This window comes from Danaus plexippus, chromosome 12 (assembly GCF_018135715.1).
Source record: "Danaus plexippus chromosome 12, MEX_DaPlex, whole genome shotgun sequence".
NCBI lineage: Eukaryota > Metazoa > Arthropoda > Insecta > Lepidoptera > Nymphalidae > Danaus > Danaus plexippus.
Window position 1 is genome coordinate 7,462,117 of NC_083545.1, and position 21,839 is coordinate 7,483,955.

The 21,839-nt window shown below is 34.3% G+C and overlaps 3 protein-coding genes across 5 annotated transcripts in view; 2 read left to right on the forward strand and 1 right to left on the reverse strand.

Annotated features, from left to right (window-relative positions):
• LOC116772662 (uncharacterized) overlaps positions 1-6,330 on the forward strand; it is a 138,179-nt gene extending 131,849 nt beyond the window's left edge. Inside the window, exons 24-31 of the mRNA XM_061522346.1 lie at positions 8-563; positions 659-896; positions 969-1,280; positions 1,495-2,631; positions 2,748-2,909; positions 3,431-3,487; positions 3,801-3,898; positions 4,211-6,330. Coding sequence (XP_061378330.1) covers positions 8-563; positions 659-896; positions 969-1,280; positions 1,495-2,631; positions 2,748-2,909; positions 3,431-3,487; positions 3,801-3,898; positions 4,211-4,478 — 2,828 coding nt within the window. The 3' untranslated portion in view covers positions 4,479-6,330. The remainder of the gene's footprint in view (positions 1-7; positions 564-658; positions 897-968; positions 1,281-1,494; positions 2,632-2,747; positions 2,910-3,430; positions 3,488-3,800; positions 3,899-4,210) is intronic.
• A 525-nt stretch (positions 6,331-6,855) lies between these two features.
• LOC116772440 (N-acetylneuraminate 9-O-acetyltransferase) lies at positions 6,856-14,827 on the reverse strand. Of its 2 annotated transcripts, none has more exons than XM_061522290.1 (10): positions 14,498-14,827; positions 14,328-14,424; positions 13,703-13,806; positions 12,421-12,577; positions 11,818-12,064; positions 11,076-11,281; positions 10,343-10,621; positions 9,789-10,107; positions 9,274-9,503; positions 6,856-8,768 (listed from the first exon to the last, which is right to left on the reverse strand). In XM_061522290.1, the coding sequence occupies exons 1-10, from the start codon at positions 14,628-14,630 to the stop codon at positions 8,201-8,203; spliced, it is 2,340 nt and encodes a 779-aa protein (XP_061378274.1). In that variant the 5' UTR covers positions 14,631-14,827; the 3' UTR covers positions 6,856-8,200. The 2 variants fall into 2 exon arrangements, with proteins under 2 accessions (XP_061378274.1, XP_061378275.1); XM_061522291.1 differs by having other exon boundaries at positions 14,353-14,424; positions 14,498-14,638.
• Positions 14,828-15,055: 228 nt separating this feature from the next.
• On the forward strand, positions 15,056-21,815 carry LOC116772414 (ubiquitin-conjugating enzyme E2 W). Of its 2 annotated transcripts, none has more exons than XM_061522392.1 (6): positions 15,056-15,165; positions 15,421-15,512; positions 17,004-17,106; positions 19,337-19,495; positions 19,991-20,066; positions 20,583-21,815. In XM_061522392.1, the coding sequence occupies exons 1-6, from the start codon at positions 15,142-15,144 to the stop codon at positions 20,594-20,596; spliced, it is 468 nt and encodes a 155-aa protein (XP_061378376.1). In that variant the 5' UTR covers positions 15,056-15,141; the 3' UTR covers positions 20,597-21,815. The 2 variants fall into 2 exon arrangements, with proteins under 2 accessions (XP_061378376.1, XP_032520496.1); XM_032664605.2 differs by having other exon boundaries at positions 19,340-19,495.
• The last annotated feature ends 24 nt before the right edge of the window (positions 21,816-21,839 follow it).

A 21,839-nucleotide genomic window follows, 5' to 3' on the forward strand; every position in this document is an offset into this window, starting at 1 on the left:
TATACAGGATCTCCTTCGCCTCGTAAAAAACGCAACAATTCAACACCAACAAAGAAAAACGCAGCGGAAAAAAAACAGATATTACAGCAACTCATAAGCCCGGCGCCAGCCAATGATCACTCGAAGAAAATAAGTATGGGGGAATTAATACAGATGTCAGAGAAGAGAACACTGAGTACAGTAGAGAGTGCCCCTGCGTTTGTAGAATATGGATTAGACATTAAAGACACGTCATTCGCTAGTGAAGCCTCGTCACCCTCCACGTCACCGTCAATGCGTCAAGTATCTGACCCTAAACTGGAAAAGAAAGTGACGTTTGCAAGATTATTGAACAAAGTTTCAGCCGAAATGAGCTCGAGTTCAGATGTCGATATGGTTAATACTATTGCAATTCCGATGGCCGTCATAGCTGATAGAACTATAAAGACAAAAGCCTCGAGCACTCCACCCTCACCTGGTGTAGAAGTAAGATCCCCCCACAGTACGTCAAGTAATCAAGGAAGCGACTCCCTGTCCAGTCTTGATTTGACCTTGGCTAACGGTGCTATAAAGAAATTTTCTAGGTATAATGGCAAATAAGTGAATAACTATTAATGTTATTACGATGATTTTATTATCGAATCATTTATATTTATTTAATTTATCACTAAAATTACAGAGCACCAAAAATATCAAGCGCTGATTCCATACTCGCAATGTTCCGAAACTTTTCTTCGTCAGCTGCTATAGTTTCTCGCGCTTCCTCTGGAGCTATATCCGCATCCAGCACACCCACAGCATCATCACCTCAAGACGACACCGTCGATGGCGATGATCTGTCAATAGCCTCTTCACATATACCTTCTTTAGCACCCGATTCTCCCATTTCAAGACCACACACAACTATCGAAATACAGGTAAAATTTTGAAAGTTTTAATTAATATAACTGTCATTTCAGTAAAGAAATTTAATATACATATATTTTCAGGTTGTTGACCCACTAAGCTCTCATAAATCTTCTACATCTGGTAATCTCCTACACCCTCCATCCATCCTACTTGAAGTACCCAGTAGCATCAATAAGTGTCTGTCTCCTATTCGAGAACTCCCAACACCACTGCCAACTCCGCTCCCTACACCACTGCCAACCCCACTACCATCACCACGAATGCCACGGGTCAAACTGGAACAGGATATCAAAAAAGATTCTGTAATTTCTTGCATATCACCAAGCGAAGACGAATTAGAGGAGATAAGATATGAGAAAGCTGAAAGACCAACAATGGGACTGAGATTAAAGGTAAGATCATGTCGCGACTTTTTAAAATCACTATAGGATATATTCTTTATCTTTTAAAGATATTTATTGTAAATTTAATTTAACATTTAATTTTTTTTCTATAATTCACATAAATTTAATCATTATATTTTTAAAATAATAAAAAATATCAATTCATACAATGAAGCTATGAAGTAGCGAATATAAATTGAATTTTTCACATTTTCTTCTACAGCTTCGACAGCCGGCAGTGTGTTCTGAAACCCCAACGCCGTCCACTCACGTCACGGACTCACCCAGCCCTAGTTTTACACACAGTCAGGACTCTGAGAGAGAAATGTCACCTCTCTCCCCCGCCCCGCCCTCGCTGAGAGTTCCCGTCCTCACTATTGAACGACCCTCGCCTGGATCCCCTCCACCGAGAAGAACCCCACCACATTTAGACTATCAACCACCGCCATTAATAACAGTCACATATAACCCCAGTGAAGAATCAGATGAACCTATGTCACCAAGACCACCTCCGCCAACAGCAAATATGTGCTATCTGAGCCCCTTTTCGATGTCGGCAAGAGGAGAGAGAGCACCATCAGAATCTAATTTGTCATCATCGGGATACAGTTCAATGGCAAGTCCTGGCCCGTCGAGATGTGGGTCTAGTAATCCCTTGTGTCCATCTGAAATGGAAGATCCTGGATCAGGAGGAGGTCCATCTTGTTTTCAATCTAGGCGGAGACCACTCATGAAGACAAATTCAAGTCCAGCGGGCTCTAATGATGGAGGCAATGAGAGAAGAAGAGGTAGGTCTGATTCTGAAACACTTTCAGACGATCCATTGTTAGAATCCAACGACGAAGGAATCGGTACGGATGAAAGAGTAGACGATGTTCCTTCAAGTGCAAAAGAAATGGAAACTTTGACAGTGTTAAAAGAATGCTTAGATATACCACAAACAACTTTATGCTCCCCGAGCGGTGTCACTAAATGTACCATCGTAAAGTGCATAAGTGTTGAACGAGGTTTAGATGAAAAGGCGAGTCTTAAACCGCCAATTTTGTTCTCAGATTGTAGTAGACCATTGAGCCCTGTCAGTTCAAGAAGTGAGAGTCCTTTAAGTGACAAAACTGGTTTAGGTAGATTCTCTCCACAATTTTACGGTAGACAACTACCTTTTACTGATTCCGATGGACTTTATGATTTTCCAAGTTCCGAATGCGTTAAAGGCGGTAGTTGTAAGAGTGGGAGCGCATCTCACAGAAAAGCCGGTAGAAGAAGAGACAGAAAAACGACCAGGACAACGTCACATGAGCCCACAGGAACTACTAAATCTACTCTACCACACATGCCGCACTCCATGCATAATTTATTAGAGGTAAATAATAAAGGTTTAGTAAATATTTTCATAGAATAACGTTACATATTTCAAAAAAATTGTCCTCACATTTTATTGAATCGCTATATTATTCTACATTTTAATATCTATCTAAGGTGCCGTATGGCAATCGTGGTCGCAAAGGTGGAAGAAGGAGGTCGAGGTCTCAGGCGCCAGCTCTAGCTACCTCATCATCATCTGAAGAGTCTGTGTCCAACGCATCCGTGGCCTCTGTGGCATCAGCTCGAGAACTCAGACTACCCGACTTGGAAATGCAGGTGGATTATTAATCAGTGTGCTTTTGTTTTTGTAATATTTATTTCACGTAACCTTTGGTATGAATTTTATGCACTTTTTATATTAATACCACCGTTAATAAATTTGTCGTCATTCTATTGATCATTAGAAAAATTAACTTATCTTAATCATAACTCTATTTGTTATTAATATTGACCTTTAAATGTTTTAAAGGACACTAATTAATTACATCACTTTAACATACAAACTGGTTCATCTTTAGACAATAAATTTAATTGAAAATCCTCCACTTTATTATTAAATTTAAATCCTCAATATTTTCCATCTTCGTTTCACACATTTCTATTTTTACTTTGAGCTTCAGCACTTGCTATTTTATTTCGGAAAAGAAACTAGACTTGTATAATCACAATCATGGTCTTTGACACTAATTATTTGAATGTTTCTTGAACAAGCACAAAGTCTAGTTGTCTTCTATTTGATGTGATATGTTTCGCTTATTATATTTTCATTTTGCTATGTTTAGTATGTCTGTTCACAGCCTGAGCCTGTCAGAACTAAGAAGCCGTTGAAGCGTCAAAAATGCCGAAGCTCTGAGGTGATTGAGTGTAATCAGATAGCTTTAAAGAGAAATACGTCTTTTATCTTTTACCTTTATACTTCTTGTCTTAATCTCGAAATATTATGTAATCGTAGCCGTAAAATATTGAATCAATATAAAACAATGTCTATCAAAATTCCATAGTCGGGTTTCGAAGTTATGATGACGCTGAAGATTCCTAATGTATATTCCGAATGTTCTTCTTCGAGTATTAGACTGTTGAGCTTCTTCGAGATGTAGAAATTTAGAGTATTTTCCTGAAATCACCTCAGAAGTAGATGAATTGGCATTCATGTGATGTAATTTTCAGGACACGTCGTCTAAAATATCATCAAGCTTGGACCTAACCGAGGACTCGAAGAAACCGAATAAAATTAGCAAACTCCGGTCCATCGGAAATCAAATAAGGTTTTGATATTGCTACGCTTATTATATCTTAATTTTGCATTTTTCTATATCTATAATGTATTTATTTATCATCAACTGTCCTTCTTCGTCTTACGTCGTAATGAATTCTATGTAGTGATCTGTAGAAAAGAAATTAGCTTTGATGTTCATGGAATGTTTTGATTTACATGTAATCTAGCAATTACTACCGCTATCTTCTACGTGAAATGAAAACCCGTCGCAATGTGCAAAGCCAAGTCGTGGGATCGCTGGCACAGTTGCATATTATAGTAGAATAAAAATGAGTTAATTATATTTATGTATAAATTACAGATTTCTCCGTCGGTTAGAAAAAAGTTTAAAAATGAAAGAAAGCTACCCGGCGATCTCAGACGACGAAGGAGACGAGTCGTCCAGCGTGACGTCACCCTTGTTACAAGGTAGGAAGGACCTGAACCGTATGACGGGCCACGCGATCTCCGCTCCTCTGCTGGGGGCTGCAAGACCCAAGATCTCGCGACAGAGACGGTACGAGAGATCCCTCCTTGGCGAAGAGACGAGGACTTTGAGTACTGCGCCTGGCTACGATAACTCCGATTGAACTGTCTTTAATTTTAATAAATGTTATGTATCCTCACCTCAAACTTGCAGCGTCAAACTACACACGGAGAGTGTAAAGTTTTTTGTCGTTAGCGTACGTTAACACTAACTGGCGAAGATTCACATCTAAAAGACTGGAAATCTTCGTGAGTAGTTTCAGGATGCAAACTGGGGTGAAGATGCTGAAACGTAACTTTTTTATTGATACCTTTTTCTAGTCAATTTATATCTTCAGAACTGTTCGATGGAAACAATTTTATACTTGCTAAAGTCGGTCGGACGGAAAGCTGGATCCGTGTCGTGCAATCCTCGTGCGAGTGTTATTTACAAGATTCTAACCTAATGTGATATCATGTACTATAAAAGTAGAAAAGTTACTTTTAATTTATATTAAATAATAATAATAATGATTCGTTACTCTTTCGTTAAATTTTGATGTCTTCGATTTCGTAGATAACTTTGTAAATAATTTCCCGAAGCAATAACTTATTTTATAGGCGGTAAATATTTTATTGAAAGTTGTTAGGATATTTAGAATACAACCTTATGAAGTAACCTATTGTTATACTCGGTTAGCGGATAATTACGACGCATTTATGAGTGATATTCTGTTTTTTGCACTTTGCTATCATTTCTTAAATACTAAGTCTATTGTAACAAAGTTTTTTGTAAATATTTTTAAACATATTGCTCAAATGCATATTTTGTGAGCTGTCTTTTTGTGCACTTTTTGCTACTTTGTAAATACATGATTGTTTGTCGATGTAAATACCGGAGTTCGAGAGAATTTTTTTTTCTTTGTAACTAAAATATTTGCTAAAAGACTTGTAAATCGTTAGACGGTAAGATGAAAATAATTCAAAAGGCCCAAAAAAAATGGTATACCAAATGCACAATTACTATTACTCTTATACAATAAGCACATAAAGTATAGTTGTCAGAAAACAATATTACAATCGCACTTATTAAGAATAAAAATGTTATGTCTCTGTAGATATCTTCCTTTGCTCTTTATTTCTGAATATATAATAATTGTATACAAGTTGTGGCTTAGGAGCACTAGCGTCGCTAAATACAAAACTATGGCCTGTTTATTGAGACTGATTTTCTAAAACTTATTCTTAACATTGTATTTATTTTTGCTTGCTATATATTTCCTTACCTTCTATGATTTTCATAATTAAATTATTAATTCACAAAATATAATAACAAAATGGGAAACTTTCATTGCTCTCAATTAACTATACTTATTATTATTCCCTTCCGTTGATTGTGCCTTTGATCACAATGTTTTAATATGTCCGTTGCTTTCGTCTAACTTTCCCATCATCGATCTATTCCTTTGTTTGTCCAAATCATAGAATAAATCGCGAGCAATACTTTAAGTATCGGTAACGTTAATTATACATACATGTTGAAAACCGCTGTGATTGCTGTATTAGGATCTCATACACCGCATCTTCTAAATAACTTTCTTTTAAATAAATGTTGTTAACCCCTCATCCCTATACTTTTTTTATTCTAGAAATCTAAACTTCGAATTTAACATAAGTCATCTCGTAGGACCATTTACTTAATATTAGATAATTCACTTATTTATAAGAATAAAGTGCACCTTTTTAGGTTAAGGTCTTGATATGACGCATAGCTATTCATAGTACGACATTAATTATTTAGCCGTATAGAAGTTACTTGTGAAGCGAGTGTAATCTTTCGTCCGTTCCATACCTTCGATGAACCTAATTTTCTTAATTGTAAATAGAAATGTTTACACTTACACGTTTAAAGATGTATAATCATTATAATCACAATTTTATTCACCACAGTGTAAAACAAATAAATTTTGCTTGTTACTGAAATGTTTTATTATCATTAACCTACTTACGACTTAGGTCTGCATTTTTTTTAGCTTCGCACAGGTAGGCCTCGTTAGAGGGAGCAAATTTTAAGGTAACGAAAAGCTATTTTCTATTTTATTGTATATTACCTTTTAAAATTCATTCTGTAATCAATTTCCATTGCCTCGACCATATCACACCACTTAAAATTTTTCTTTAAGAAGAAAATTTTCCTTTAAAATAGTTGTTTTTTTTTTTGGCAAAAGCTGTTAGATAAGATTTAATACAAATTATCGGACGCTATTTTTGTCGTCTGTAATCGAAACAGAAAAACACAATACATTTTCTTTCCACAGCAACAAGTACTGAGGATATTTTGCTGAAAAGGTATGATGGAAGAGAAAATTATTTTATTTATTATCTATACGAATAAACCATTAAAAATAGTTCGCCCAGGATAAGTTTATTAATAGTGTAAAAAAGTATTTGGAGGATAAATTCGTTTAGGAATCGGTGAAGATTTATTAAAAAAAAAACCTATAATTATTTATATTATTTATTGCATATTTACATTAATAATAAAAAAACAAGTTGAAAAAAAAATAGACAGGGCTTTTTATTGCTTATTTTATTATTTAATTTATTATGTTGAAATACTAATACACACACACAATGAACTAATACAAATACGCTCCTGCAACAGTTTATACACAAGTTTGTATTGAAATCATTTAAAAGATAAAAATCTAAACAATCGCTCATTAAGGACACAGTAATATGTATTCTTTGAGGTTCAGAAAAGTATTTTTAACACAAAATACAATATATAGTTACATTTAGATGACCAATACTTTACATTGCTTTAAAAATCCAATTAAAATAATCTTCACACACACAAAAACACACTCACACACACATCGATAATTTGTACACACTGTTACAAATATGTTAAAAATTAACAAACGTAAAATTGACACAGCAATATGACCGCCAGTATTGTACCATCCATTATATAAAAACAAAAAGGACTCCAAACATAAGTTTGCGTAACCGAACTAAATACTGAACGTTTCGAGTGTTCCCTAAACAGACGTTAACGTTATCACGTGTGAAGATCTATTCGCGAGTAACTGGAAACGCATCGTATCTAGTTTAATAATGCGCACATGAAGTAAGATTACCGCTATCTGACTGACAGTACGTTCGTTAAAAATAGGATCAAACTTGTGTGAGCATCACCAATATTTAATATAAAAAAAAAGTTTTATCTAATGTTATGTCTTTAGCCTTGTACTTGACGGTTTTTAACGATTTCAACACAACACTATATACTATCGTAAAATAAAAAGAAACTTAATCATGATGCTTTACGGTCATCATGGCTGCCCTAGTTCCTATATCATAGCAAATCACGAATATAGCATTATGCATTTAAGTTTTTATTTGTACTAGATCTGTTCACAGTACGTTATATCACAAACCATTTGTTACAAAATCATTACGTCGATATAAAAATATTTTTAGATCAATTTTTACATTCCGTCGCGTCGCGGCTGTACTTGTGCGTGTCACATAGTAACGTACGTATTTAATACTTAATGAAAATAACTTAAAAAACAACCAACAGAGATCAAACATTATTATTATTACATAAGAAAAAAATTATTGCCATTTTTTTTATTATTTTTTTTATCTGTACGATATTACGTAAGACAGTACGATTATAATACTATAAAAAATTAAAAATTAAATAAATACATATCTCCTACACACTCGAGAACCGGTTCGCTATCTACAAGTTATTATGAAATGTAATTGAAAGTAATTTTTTCGCAAGCGCTCTCGACCTTGACGGGTATTGAGGATGAAGTTGAGAAATATATTCTTAAAACATACCATCGTGGATGCCAATTGGTACCAAAACCGCTAGGAAAATAGCAAAGTTCCTTAAAACTAGCCGCCAGTCGTCCGGAACGGCGTAGGGGAGAATGATTCCTGTTAATTTATGTATTTCGTGGGCGGTGAATATGAAAATATACGAGGTCAGGATCAGATTGAAGACAGGCACGCCGGGAACTAGGACCAACACGCCGTGGGTATCGGCGGCCAACCAGATATGCGACTGACTGGCGAACAATTCGAGCGTTATGGTCCCAAACCACGCGAAGAGACTCGAATGTCTCGTGCGGAGCACGCCGGACACGTTCCTCAATATGATGTACCCGATGATGGGCAGAAAGGTCACGTAGGAGTGTATCTCGTTGCAGTCGAATGTGTTGGTGCAGAAAAATGTGAAGGTTATGTAACTTCCGAGCGCGATGAACGCCAGCAGGGTAGCGGTCAACGCGATGCCCGGCGTGAACAGGTTGCTGTGGTTGTTGTCGTCCAGTAAGCTATACTTCTGCGCTAAAAGGTAAGCCGCCGCGAATATTATACCGTACGCCATCGAGTAGCTGAAATTAAAATTCCCGTACAATTTTCTACTCCAAAGGATCCTGGATAGATGAAAAATATATTTTCAATCTGTTTGCGCTTAAATCCACCAAATAATATACACGGGCTGAGACACGGGTTGTCGTATAAACATAATGTCAGCCTCCAACAGATCGAACTCCTCGTTTAAATAGTTTTCAATCATCATCATTGAAAAATCTATAGTAATATTTTTATTGTAATCGGGACAAATACCATAAATATTACTGAAAAAAAGTGCATCTTTTAAGTGAACTCTGATTTACTTTCGTGAAACTATCTAAATTCTCATTTTATTCAAATTATATTTATGAAGCAAAAAAAAAACTGCTTGTGAAACGAAGGCTTGCTTGAATTATTATGAACTATTATATACTATGAACTTCAAGTCCAAGTCTTAAACAAAAACATGAGAAATGGACCAAAAGTATGGAAAAATTCAAAAAATGTCCATCAAATATCCCATATCCCATATAGCATACTGACCGGTCCTGTTTCCAGTCCAGCCACCACTGTCGGATGTCGTCGTCGGAGTTCACAAACAGCGCCTTCCAGGGTCTCATGAGGAAGATCTTCTGGAAGAACACTTCGCTCATGTACAGCACGGTCACCATCGCCAGCAGGCCCAGGGTCTTTATAACTGTGTAAACAGGCTGGTAAGGCTCCAGGGTGTGAGGCGGAGAGAGTTGAGGAGGCAGCGAGAAAATCGCGAACATCTGGCGATATATACATGCACATTCTTAACCGACTCAAAAAATGATAGTCATGGTTTAACTTTTTGTACCTTGAAAGATACATCTGTCTTGCTTGTTATTGACCTTAAAGAGATCTATTACTAACTCTGTGTTGTAACTCTGTATTTGGATTTAATTAAAACGATACTCCTAAAAAAGTTTCACGATTATAAATTAAAAAAAATCATTTAAGTCCAAATGACCTTCGAGTCCAAAGACCAAATTAACCTGTGTATGAAAATATATATAGACTGTACGAAAACTCACCAAGGTGTACCAAAACGACACCAGCGGTATGAAGCTGTAGAACTGATACGGTCTGTTCATGGTCAGACAGAGGACCACGGTCAGGAAGTTCAGTCTGAAGATAACCCTGAAGTATCTCACGAGGCCCGTGTCCCCGGTCTTCCACGTGTAGTAGAAGTGACCATATCCGGTCAGGAACAGGTACGAGGACACGAGCGCCCTCACCATCATGTATATCGGCAGGACCTTGCTGGCACCTGTGACCTGGTACACCAGAATCACCAGCTGCATCCAGCCCTTCCATTCGTTCGTCTGTTCGCGATGGAGCACCCTCGAATGACTGAAACAACATCAAATTTGGACTAGGAATGACATGTTAAAGTTTTTGTATGAAAATATATAACTAAATACATTTTGATTCTTACGAATTTATAAAGTCATTCGACTAGTTCGATCGATATTATATTTTTCTTTCATATAAAGTTTGGAACTTAACTTTGATGATAACTAAGACCTATATAACATGTGATGGCTCTACTTAACTGAAGCGAACAAATATTGAACATTCCATATACCTGCTGGATCTAGATTCATCGGTAAAAAACAGTCCCAACGCGAACACATAGCCGACGGGTAGCCAAAAACTCCATTCAGAATAATATTTGTTTTCCTTCATGAAGAAATTAGTTCTATCACATAGATAGAAGTAGGCCATAATCATGCCCAATTTCGCCATAGCCACCATGGCTGATGGCGTTTCGTTGTGTACTGCGTTCACGAGAGCGTAACCTTCCATGCGCTGCTTGATGCCCTGCGACCACTTCCACAACCATCGTCCGCAGGCCAGTACTGCGCTGGTGGCGAGTGGGAAAACTCACTTAAGTTATAAAGAAGTTACGTATCATGTTGTTGGGAGCGAAGTTTATAAGTCACTGAGTGCTGCACAGATTTCAGACGGCTATCTTTATAAATAAAAACTATCTCGATTACATTTTTCAGTTTGATTGCCCATGTTATATATATTCGTCAGAATTTTTCACCTAATTGACAGAAGAGAATTTCAAGTAAATACTTAGCGCATTTTAATATGAAGAAAATATGAAAAATTCCTTATGTATATATATATCATTTCTATAACGTAAAATTTTTTGCTGTAGAAGTGAATAGGTACTTTATGCTGTGTAGGTTATCACAAAATTTTTACGACCCAAGGACCTGACCGTGTCCATTGGCGGTTCATATTCAGCGACGGATCTGACTCGTCATATAACGTCCTCCTGTCCCCTACTCCGTATATACACAACTCACCAGAGCAGGAACAACGCAAATGTGAGTAACTGTAGTTGTGTGCAGGGCTCGGGTTGGGCGCAACAAGTGCCGTCGTTGAAATTCATGTGGTCGTTGCAGAACATGTTGAGGAGGATCTGAGCCGTGTGCTGCAGCCCCGGCCCGGCGCCCGGGGCTCCGGCCAGGCGGGCGGAGTTCCATATCTTGGTTGCGCTGTGTTGGAGGATCTACAGCTCCGATAACATATTTTCATAGATATACGAGAAATACTTCTCTTATAATCAGGTCGAAGACTCGCGGGTATTCAATGAAATGAAACAAATATTTTTCGGAATTTACTTCGCTTTATGATTACTTTAAACTACATGCCGCCGACGATTCGGTCACTTCTTAACCGCCTCGATCTCGGGCGGTCCAGATGTGAATCCGGAAGATATTCGTTTTATTTCAAGGCATTTCTCATGTTCCACTTTTATCTTTCTTTTTTAGGTTTTCGTTGCAATTTTGTTTGTTTGTGTTCAGTGTCGATTGAATAACAGGGTGATTGTTTTTAAATTACATTTAGATACTCTACATGAAATGTTTATAGAAACTTACGCTTAAGATATCTAGTGAGACATTTCAAACACTCAACCAGATTGTGAAGAAAATATTAAAATTATAATAAGACTATATTATTAAACCGCTTAAAATAATATTTGAAATATTATTATGTGTGTGTATGTACATTGATCTCATTATAAGTAGCACAGTTGGAGCTCACCTCCATGGCAGCTCTGTTGTAAGCGTCTATATCACTGTTGCTGATCTTGACCGTCTTCTGATCAACGTCCTCCAACAACTTCCACAACACCTGGGTTCCTCTCCCCGATAACGAATCTATCGGCTGGACCAGCTGTGTGAGGTTCCGTTTATATTCCTCTAGTATAGGTTCCGTAGCGTTGTGGATCTTCACCAAATTGAGACCGATGCTAGCCACTATCACAGATGGAGGCCTGTCGGAATATTGCCTGATGGAAGAAGAAATTACATTATTTCAAAGAAAGAAGAATAAAGTTTTAAGTTTATCGCAAAAAGCGAAATACCCATCCTGTAGGAGCAGAGCCAAAGTTAAGAGCTTGACATTTAAACGACTTTGCAAAGCACAGAATAAAAAAAAAACAATAATGAATAGGAAGTTCATCAGCATTTTCCGAATTTAAAACTACATCTGGAATATTCCGCTTCAGTTGCTTCACTCTGGAAGTCGCAGGTGTAAATTGTTCTAGTTCAGACGAATTTCCTATTTCAATTTTGATCCAAACATTATAATAACTCCTCACACATCGCATACAGTTATAGTAAAATAATCATCTGTTGACATTACCAGCTCCTAAACTGTTCCACCATAGTCCTGGAGACATCTTCGCTCCATATGAATGTTACTGACAACTTTAATTTATTATCAACGTATGTGTAGTTCGGCTGATGGTGATCTATAGTTGAGTATGAAGAATCTAGCTTCAGGCGAGTCCTGAGCACACCTGGATAGGATAACACCAAGTGTAAAAAAATATTCATCTGTATTTATAAAAGAAAGTTGTTTTAGATACACCATTTATAACTCAAGAACGGCTGTTGGGATAACTGGTGGGGAAATGGCTTAGAGCCGGGAGACGGACATAGGATATTTAATGCTGTTCAATCGAAAAAAAACTTAATAAATTCCAATATCTGGTTATTTGTGGCCTCTGGGGCGGAATAGAGTTGGCCCGGTCAGCTATACATATATATATTACTAATGTCGAAATTAACGCGGACGAAGTCGCGGGCAAAAACTAGTGTCTAATAAATGGGCCTATTTTTGTATATTAATGTTTATGTATAATGAAAAATCTATCAAGACAAGTCCTGAAGTTTATAGATGTAAATTACGTATGTAAACATGATTATATTATTGAATTTTAATTATAGTATAACATGTATAAAGACACTTTAATTATTTATCATAAATTATCTCAGAATATGAAATCATTTGTCATAGTATGAGAGCATATATCTACAAACGGCTGTGTGATGGTAAAATATGTCTATAAGATGACAGAGATCATTTAAAACAAAACTAAGCAGGAAATCATTATATTAAAAAAAAAAACACTGACATTTAGAAAAGGTATTTCTGGAATATCATAGTTTAATATTACAAAGTAAAAGGCTTTGTTATGGCAATGAAATTAAAAAAAAAAAACTTCAAAATTACTACAAAAAGGGTCCTGAACAGTCACAGCTCATTAAAGCAATAACTTAAGTTGATTGTAGATAATATTGATTTCCTAATAATTCGCATTTATTATTAACAAAGGCAATATCTTATCAAAATGAACGGGCTCATTGTTGTAAAAATTAATTGTAGGGAATCATTTTTAATGCAACAAGTATTTGTACATGGTTCAAAGATAATATATAAGTAGAGACTAAACGAGACAACAGGAATAGTGTCACATCTTGGTGAGTACTATAGACATACTACTTATTATTTTTTAATTAATTCAAAAGATTTATAGTTTATTCTATAGTATTAGTATTATTTTATTCTATAGTATATGCTGTATTAGTTTATTCTATATTACATGTTGTATTGTATAGGATTAATAAAAAAATCTACATACCAATAAAATACTCATATAACTGTTCCAATCTCGAGTCCCCGATGAATGCAAAACTATTATATTTACCCCAAAACGCTAAATACCGCAAACATCTTCTTGCATCCCTGTAACCGTTAACATTAAATACAGTTAAAACGATATTTTAAAAAGTTTATATGACTCTTAATATCCAAGTGCTGAGAATTTAAAACATGGTAACACGCAACAAACATTTCTTTTTAATTGATAGCCACATCAAACCAATTAGTGTAAAATAGTAATAAAATTATATTTATCAAGTAAAAAATGCATTTGCATAGATATTAACTTTACCTTTTATATAGCTGTAATGTAAATATACTAAAAAGTAAAAAAAGTCTAAATATTTAGTCATAAAATGTAAACATAAACAACATTGTCTCGGATCTAAAGTGGACTTCAGATAAAAACTAGAATATCTCTAACTGAAAGAGAGCTTATTGTATTTGTTATAGAAAATAAAGGCTTATATCAACGAACTTATTTTGTACTATGGCAGGTGCATATTACTAGACAGTACAATTCTTATTGGAAAATAGACAACAGGTACAATTCTTATAAAAAGGGATAGGAGTTTCTAGAATATGTATCAGTAGTACAAACATACGTTTTAGAATATTTATGCAACATACATCCATAAGGTTGCCATTCATGATCTCCTTTGTACCTTCCTGATGATAACAACCAAGTGCATGAGTCAGGTCCTGAAAAATTGTGTCCTCCATTTAATCACGTTGTCCATTATTATTTTTCAAAATAAGTTATAAATCTTCCTACCATAACGTAAATGTAGTATACCGTGGTACCCAATAAATCCTATGACTAGTGCGAATGCCAGTAATTTAGCATTTTCTACATTTAATTGGTCTATGAACCATTCTGCAGAACTTTTTTTTGGGTAAGTACCCATGATATTCAAATAAATAGAGCTGGGCACAAGCTTTTCCTTAAATTTCAAGTTTTAAAGAATTAACTATCTTATATAATAAATTGATGCATCGATAATTTTCCCATAATCTTTATAGGAAATATTTAGTGAGGTAATTTGAAGTCTTTAGTAATTCACATTTCACGAAAGGAAAACAATAGATTAGAAAAATATTTCTATTATGCATTTGACATTGACATTCGTATTTTGTTGATAATTGATAAGCCGGTTTAACTTTTTAATCTTGCTTGAAGTTTTGGAATTTAAGGCTTAATTTGCAGTGAAGAGAAAAGCATCAACTGTTTTTCTAAAAACGTTTTTTTCAAGAAATTTCATTTCCATTACAAATTTATGAAATATATGATAAACTATTTTTGTTACTAAAACGTTCCACTTCATTTCAGTATGGTTGGGTTACCGCATCAGATAATTATTATTGACGGCACATAATTCAAAATATTTAATGGTAACATTAGACGTCTAATTTGGTACAATGGCGGCTATGTCCCCGTCGGAGGTTTGTAAAGTTAATTAAAAATAATATTACGAATAAACTTGAAAATTAAGTAAAAGTATTTTCAATATATACGTGATGACCCATTGCAAATTATTATAAAGTAAAAAACATTGTAATTTAATTATTTTATAAATTACCTATACGTAACTGTTGTGACAGTTTTCTTAGTACTTTTCTCTTTCTATTGTTGTGTTGTCGATATGTTTGTTTTTAAAGTTAATATGAACTGGATTGATATGTGAATATATCTTTCAGCGACGTTTACAGAAAGAGCTTATGTCGTTGATGAAGGAACCTCCACCAGGTGTCACGGTTGACGGAGACCAGGCCAGCCAAAATCTGACACTGTAAGTTAATTCAACTTAACTAATTCCAGAAAAATCAGTTACATATTGGAAAGTGTCCTTCCTCGTGATTGTACGTGACATCCTGATTAGAATTCTTTTTTTTGTACCGCTTTTGCGGAAGTGTCTCCTTTTGTGACTCAGGGAGACTGATATTGTTTAACAAGAATAGTTTATTTATACTTTTCTATAAAGCATTAATTTGCTAGTAGAATATTTTAGTAAATATTATGTTCAGTTGTAGGAAATGTACTACTAAAACATTTAAAAATTAATCATTTGACAAATAATAGTCATTATCACAAAAAAAATAATAATAATAAAACATGTTTTTATCAAAAATGAGCGCTCTAAAATTAGTAGACTAGTTTACTAATCATTGGCTTTCACTATAACAAGTATTTGTTAAATTTACATACAGGATACTTATCACCTGTTGAGGTACCTACAATTGAATGTAAATATACACATGTATGTATAATAATAAAAAATTAAAGCAATTATTTGTTCATATAAAGTAAATAAACATATTTAGATATAAGTTAAGTTATATATAGAATAATTTAAAATTTTATCATACAATATTCAACTTATCCTCACAATTCTTTAGTATGTTGCTTTGTTTTTTGAATTTTGTAATTTATGAAGCCATTGTATAAATCTTGTGTCTTTCCAATGAGAATCCCTTATACAAGGACTGAGGCAGGAACTAAGTCTACTATATCTTAATTGCTCTCTCAAATATATCTACATTTATTTATTGAAATTGAATGCATTTTTCATTTAATTCTACACTTGTAAAAGTTTCAGTATTTCAAATAATATATATTTTTTGGGCTGAATAATATGCAACCATTGATTTAAAAAAAAAAAATACTGGCAAATGGTAATGTCTCCGAATACGGAACTTATTGTTTGTTAAACATCACAGATTGAATAAATAATAACAGATTGACGAAAAACGATATATTGAAAATTGATTTCTATTCAATTGCAATAAGGGTTACATTTGATTGGTGACTTCGCTTATGAATAACGAGCTATTTATGGCCTGATATTTTTAAACCCAATCTATAATTGTGTCCAACGTTGGCACTATAAATATCTATTTTGACAATGATGTTAAAGATCTCATACATTTGAATAAACATTCAACTTATAGAAGTAAATAACACACACACATACACATATGTGTGTGTGTGAGTGTGTTGTAGTAAAATGAAAGCAATCAAATGTGGATTATAATTTTGATCACATTGCCAATTAATTGTGTATTCGATTAGGAACTTTCATTTAAATTTTGTTTCTTTGATATCTTTGAAGACTTCAAAATATGCATTTAATAGTAATATATATTTCTTCAATATTTTATTTCTTTGTAGCTTACAGATTAAGCTTCTAGTTGAGTATTTAAAATTATTTTACTTATCATCTTTCATCAAGAGTAAATTCTATGTACGAGTATAATATGTATGTATGTGTATATTGTTCAAGGTGGACAGTTCACATGGAAGGTGTCCCCGGAACACTTTACGAGGGTGAAAAATTTGTATTGCAGTTTAAATTCACTAATAAATATCCCTTCGATTCGCCTGAGGTAAGAATATTTTATATATAGAGTAGGTAAGTTGATTAATTTGTCTCATACATTATGCGAACAAGAAGTTTAGCTTTGAATTGGTTACCGAGTTACTGTAATAATATTTGATTTAAATTAATTTAGGTTTATAGCTAATAATGAGTTATAACCTAACTCAACTAATATTTTCTCCTCGGTGATGTCGAAACCAATGTGTCTTACAGCGACAATAAATTGAAATACAAAATAATATATGCAGCATTACACATATAAATAACTGAGTTATCATCAATCATCTAAAATATACGAAATTTATATATATATTTTTTATTCTAACTGTCCACGAATATCATGAAAAAAGGTGAGGTGAGCAACTAGTTTAGTACAATAAATATAAAGGAACGAGCATTACTAATTTAGATTTTTTTAATTTAATAACGGTGTCTGTGTTGTAACAAGCGGTTTTCGCTTACTGTTTACTGGAATCACGTCGTCTGTGTAATCTGATTAGCTGAATCTATCGTCTTCGGCGGATCTCATCACTTGTATGGTTAATGGTATTATGGGATCGGTTCTTTCTATTTTTGTGTCGTAAACGCTCCCCCATTAGTTCGTAACGCGTCTTATTTAATATCATTGATAGTCTACCGATTATTTTACCATATTTATATTTTTTTGTTTACTTTAAAATTATAATTTAGAAATCATTAGAAACTTTTTTTTAAAGTTTTTTTTTTTATTAATTAGAAAACAGTTTTAATACCGAGAAAGTAGTTTTAATGAGATGAATCTTATGTTTTACCGCCTACCTTCAGGTACAAAGATGATTATAACCATTGTTCGAGTGGCGTTGAAATAATTCGAACAGCAAAATAATTCATTATTTCCTAACAATTAAATATTTCCTAACAATTAAGATAAAGCATCGCATGTCCTGATAAGTTCTAGATTGTTCTGTGATGAAACAACGTTGTCGCTGCAATCGCAATAAATTAATTACAGACCAACTCGTTGTGATTCAGGTGTAGTCTCCGTTGCACCATCCGAGCCATCGTCAAGTATTTGTCACTCGTCCGTTGCTCGTTTTCAGCTTTGAATACGAAAATTACGATAGAGTTGATTGAAAAGCATTTTTGTTTTCTCATTTAGACGCCGTGTAATACGCGAACGGTCGATTTAATTCCACTATGTAATACTGTTTACACTTTCATTTGCAAAAACCTTGATAAGTCAAGGTTGCGTGTAACGCACCTACGTCACAAATTAACAGACGTCCACTAAAAGATCCCACGGATTGTACAAATGAATAGTAACTGGTAACAACACGTCCGTAGTGTCGATGTAGTTTACGTTCTGCTCAACTTATGATAATTTTTAAATTTATTCTCAAACATCTGTAATAAATAATATAGACGGAGTGTCATTTACATATAGGCAGAGAATATGAGACACTATCAGACTCTAGACGCAGATATTTCTTATGTTATTATATTTTATTTCCTACAGACAATGTGTGTACTCTTTTTGAGTTCGCCCAATTTTTAAAATGCGTCCAAAATCAGGGAAAGCCACAAAAATGCGTCACTCGCGACAGCACCGAATGCCTAATGTACCCACTTACGATAATGACCCCACCAAATACCGAAAACTTCAAATTAAATTATTTATTATTCTGTGAATGACGTGTGCAGGCAATGTATTCATAAACAACGAGAAATTGCTGGAAAATAAATTTATATCGTTTGAATAACAACAAATAAAAAAAATGTAGGTTTTCTGCTTGTAATTGGATAAGATAACTTAATTACCGAAATAAACACGCGTGCCGTTTCTATAAATCGAAAATACTATAGAAGATACCAACACTGGGTTCAAGGAAATTATATTGAAGTAACTCGAAATGAACCATGTGTGTTATACGATAGAGTTCTGTTTAGCGCGCATCGCGACAAACCTACTTAATGTATTTGAAATCTTCGTAACTATTAGACTCCTGGCCCTTGGCTAAAATCTGGCTATATCATCACTTAATATAATGTAGTTAATCTTCAATGAAAAACTATTACAAGCACTACATTTAAATACATCGTTCATATATCGAACACTTCGGACGGAGTCACGGGTAACAGCTAGTATGTGTATGTATGTGATCCAAAACAAGATGCTATTTTCAATAAAGTTATATATATACCCAGACTAAAGTATATATGTCCGTCTGATGTAATATACGAGGGTAAATTTGATCAAGCAGGTGACCTTCGTGGGTAACAATATCCCGGTCCACCCGCACGTGTACTCCAACGGCCACATCTGTTTGTCCATCCTCACCGACGACTGGTCGCCGGCGCTCTCCGTACAGTCCGTCTGTCTCTCGATAGTTTCCATGCTCAGTAGCTGTAAGGAGAAGGTAATGCATACACAAACACACACACCAGAGACACACACACAGAGAGAGAGACACACACAGACACACACACACACACACAGACACAAACACACACACACCAGACAGACACACACACAGACACACACACACACACAGACACAAACACACACACACCAGACAGACACACACACACCAGAGACACACACACACATACGCAATATATCTCACAACAACACAAATAATCAAGCATCAAGGTTTTGTTTTGAAAAGTTTCATCATTATATAAAGACATTAATGAGTCATTATTGAAATCACCAGGTTCCAATATTTCCACTGAAAAGTCACTTTGAAATTTTTCATTCTAAACACTTTGCTTTATTTTGTTAATGAATAACATTGTGACAAACTCGATGTGAAAAAAAATTAAATACAGATTAAATTATGATTTGTACCGAGGACTTCATAAAGAAATGTTTAATAGTATACAAAATTGTAATATCTTCTCTCACATTGCAGAAACGGCCGCCGGATAATTCGTTTTATGTTAAGACATGCAACAAAAACCCCAAAAAAACGAAATGGTGGTACCATGGTATGTAACAGTTTAAATAAAATAAGTGACCGTTTTATTAGACACAAGACATTCGGGTTTGCTAAATGTAAAATTTAAATTAACAAAACAAATGTCACTTATTATTTGAAGTATAGGAAAAATAATGACTTATTTACACATTCAACCATAGCTATCAGCATGGCATTTTGTAACGGCTATAAAACTATGGCTGCGATAGTTGTTAAATGGAGTCCATTTTAAATCACTGCAAGTGGTGACAATTAATTCCATGAATGGTTTCTTGCATAACTTTCTGTCATATAAGAATAATATTTTAAATATATTATATAATTTTTTGAGGGTAGTACTAAATTAATAATTTTTTTTCGTCTCATTAAAAAAACAGTGCCCGTCTCAGTTTTCTCATTCTAATTCCATGCAGTATTCATCCCTGATGTATACTTAGTTTATAAATATCCATTAATATTCCCATCTCATACAAAATAAATGTCCCGCGTTCACACTACTTGCATTAATTAATACATCTATTTTCAGATGATTCAGTTTAACAGTAAAACGCGGCTTTATCGAGCGGACGATAAAATCCTAATGTGATAAGTGTTCTGAACTATAACATATGTATATAGTGCGGTGATAATATTTGTGAGTGTTGTGCTGTGCTTCACACTCGGCTACCAGGTCTGTGCTAAATCTGGTTAGTGCTACTCCACGGTAGATGACGCTGGGATGACGCTATCCGGCGGCAGATGGCGCTGAATCGATTTACGATAATACAAAACACGCTTCATATCTCAGTCATAGGATATCTGTACTATTATCACAAGTCTGCATCGTCGTACATGCTAAGTAGCGTTTCCAGATCGTCATTCAAGGAGCTACATCGATGTTAAATGGTGATAAGTATAGGTAACTGTATGAAAATATAGTTTGAACCTCATGTACGCCGGTTAATAAAGTAATGAATATCATGAGAAGCACTTGTTCCATTGAATATTAATATATGATTGGTCTCTGTGGTTTTTCCGTTGGTAGCTCGGTGTGCGGACACCTAATGTATTCATTTGAAAATTATTTCTGAATGTGTTCCTCAAACTTCAGCGTTGTATCACTATGTTTAATTTTTAATTTGTTTTGAAATTTTTTTTTTATACTTTTAGTCTGTTTACAATGCTTTGCTTTATATAAAGGAAATAATGCTTTGTGTGTTAAAGTGGCCTAAAATAATATCCGTGGAATACTTTTAAAAGCAAATCTTTGACAATAATGTCATTTAAAAAAAAAAAAAAATAATTTAGACCACTTTAATTCTGATATGGATTTTTAAAAATAAACAATGCTAGCAATTGATGATAGTTAATAATAGTTATAGGATAACAAATTATATATAATCCTATGCATTAATTTCCCCCATTAAATTCTCTTTCTGACACCTCTATAATTTCACACTTTCATTATAAAATTGCGGTCACAATTCTTTCAAATAATTTGTACACTATGTAAAAGTATGTTATATTCGCTTAGCAAAACAAATTTGAAGCATCTTTTAAATAGCGATCAACTTCGAAGGCTATTTAATGAGTTATCAGCGTTTTAAGTACAAACATTCACATATAAAAATGTAAATGTACAACTATCAGCTCTGTTAGTATTACGTTAGAGGTGCATTTTGTTTGCCAAAACTACCAGCTTGGTCTACCAGGTGTGATATACTGTACCTTCTTATCATATATGCTATATTTTATATAAATATATGGAAATAAAAATCGATTCGGTGTTTACATTAATTTATAC

What these genes read in the sequence shown, in the direction of transcription:
- LOC116772440 (XM_061522290.1), bottom strand. Translation starts at nt 14,630, where the DNA reads ATGGGTACTTACCCAAAAAAAAGTTCTGCAGAATGGTTCATAGACCAA. An exon ending in TTGCATAAATATTCTAAAAC is followed by an intron (nt 13,807 to 14,327) that starts GTATGTTTGTAC and finishes TAACGGTTACAG; the next exon opens with GGATGCAAGAAGATGTTTGC. An exon ending in CTGGACTGGAAACAGGACCG is followed by an intron (nt 8,769 to 9,273) that starts GTCAGTATGCTA and finishes TTTTAATTTCAG; the next exon opens with CTACTCGATGGCGTACGGTA.
- LOC116772414 (XM_061522392.1), top strand. Translation starts at nt 15,142, where the DNA reads ATGGCGGCTATGTCCCCGTCGGAG. An exon ending in CGGCTATGTCCCCGTCGGAG is followed by an intron (nt 15,166 to 15,420) that starts GTTTGTAAAGTT and finishes TATATCTTTCAG; the next exon opens with CGACGTTTACAGAAAGAGCT. An exon ending in ATCCCTTCGATTCGCCTGAG is followed by an intron (nt 17,107 to 19,336) that starts GTAAGAATATTT and finishes AATTTGATCAAG; the next exon opens with CAGGTGACCTTCGTGGGTAA.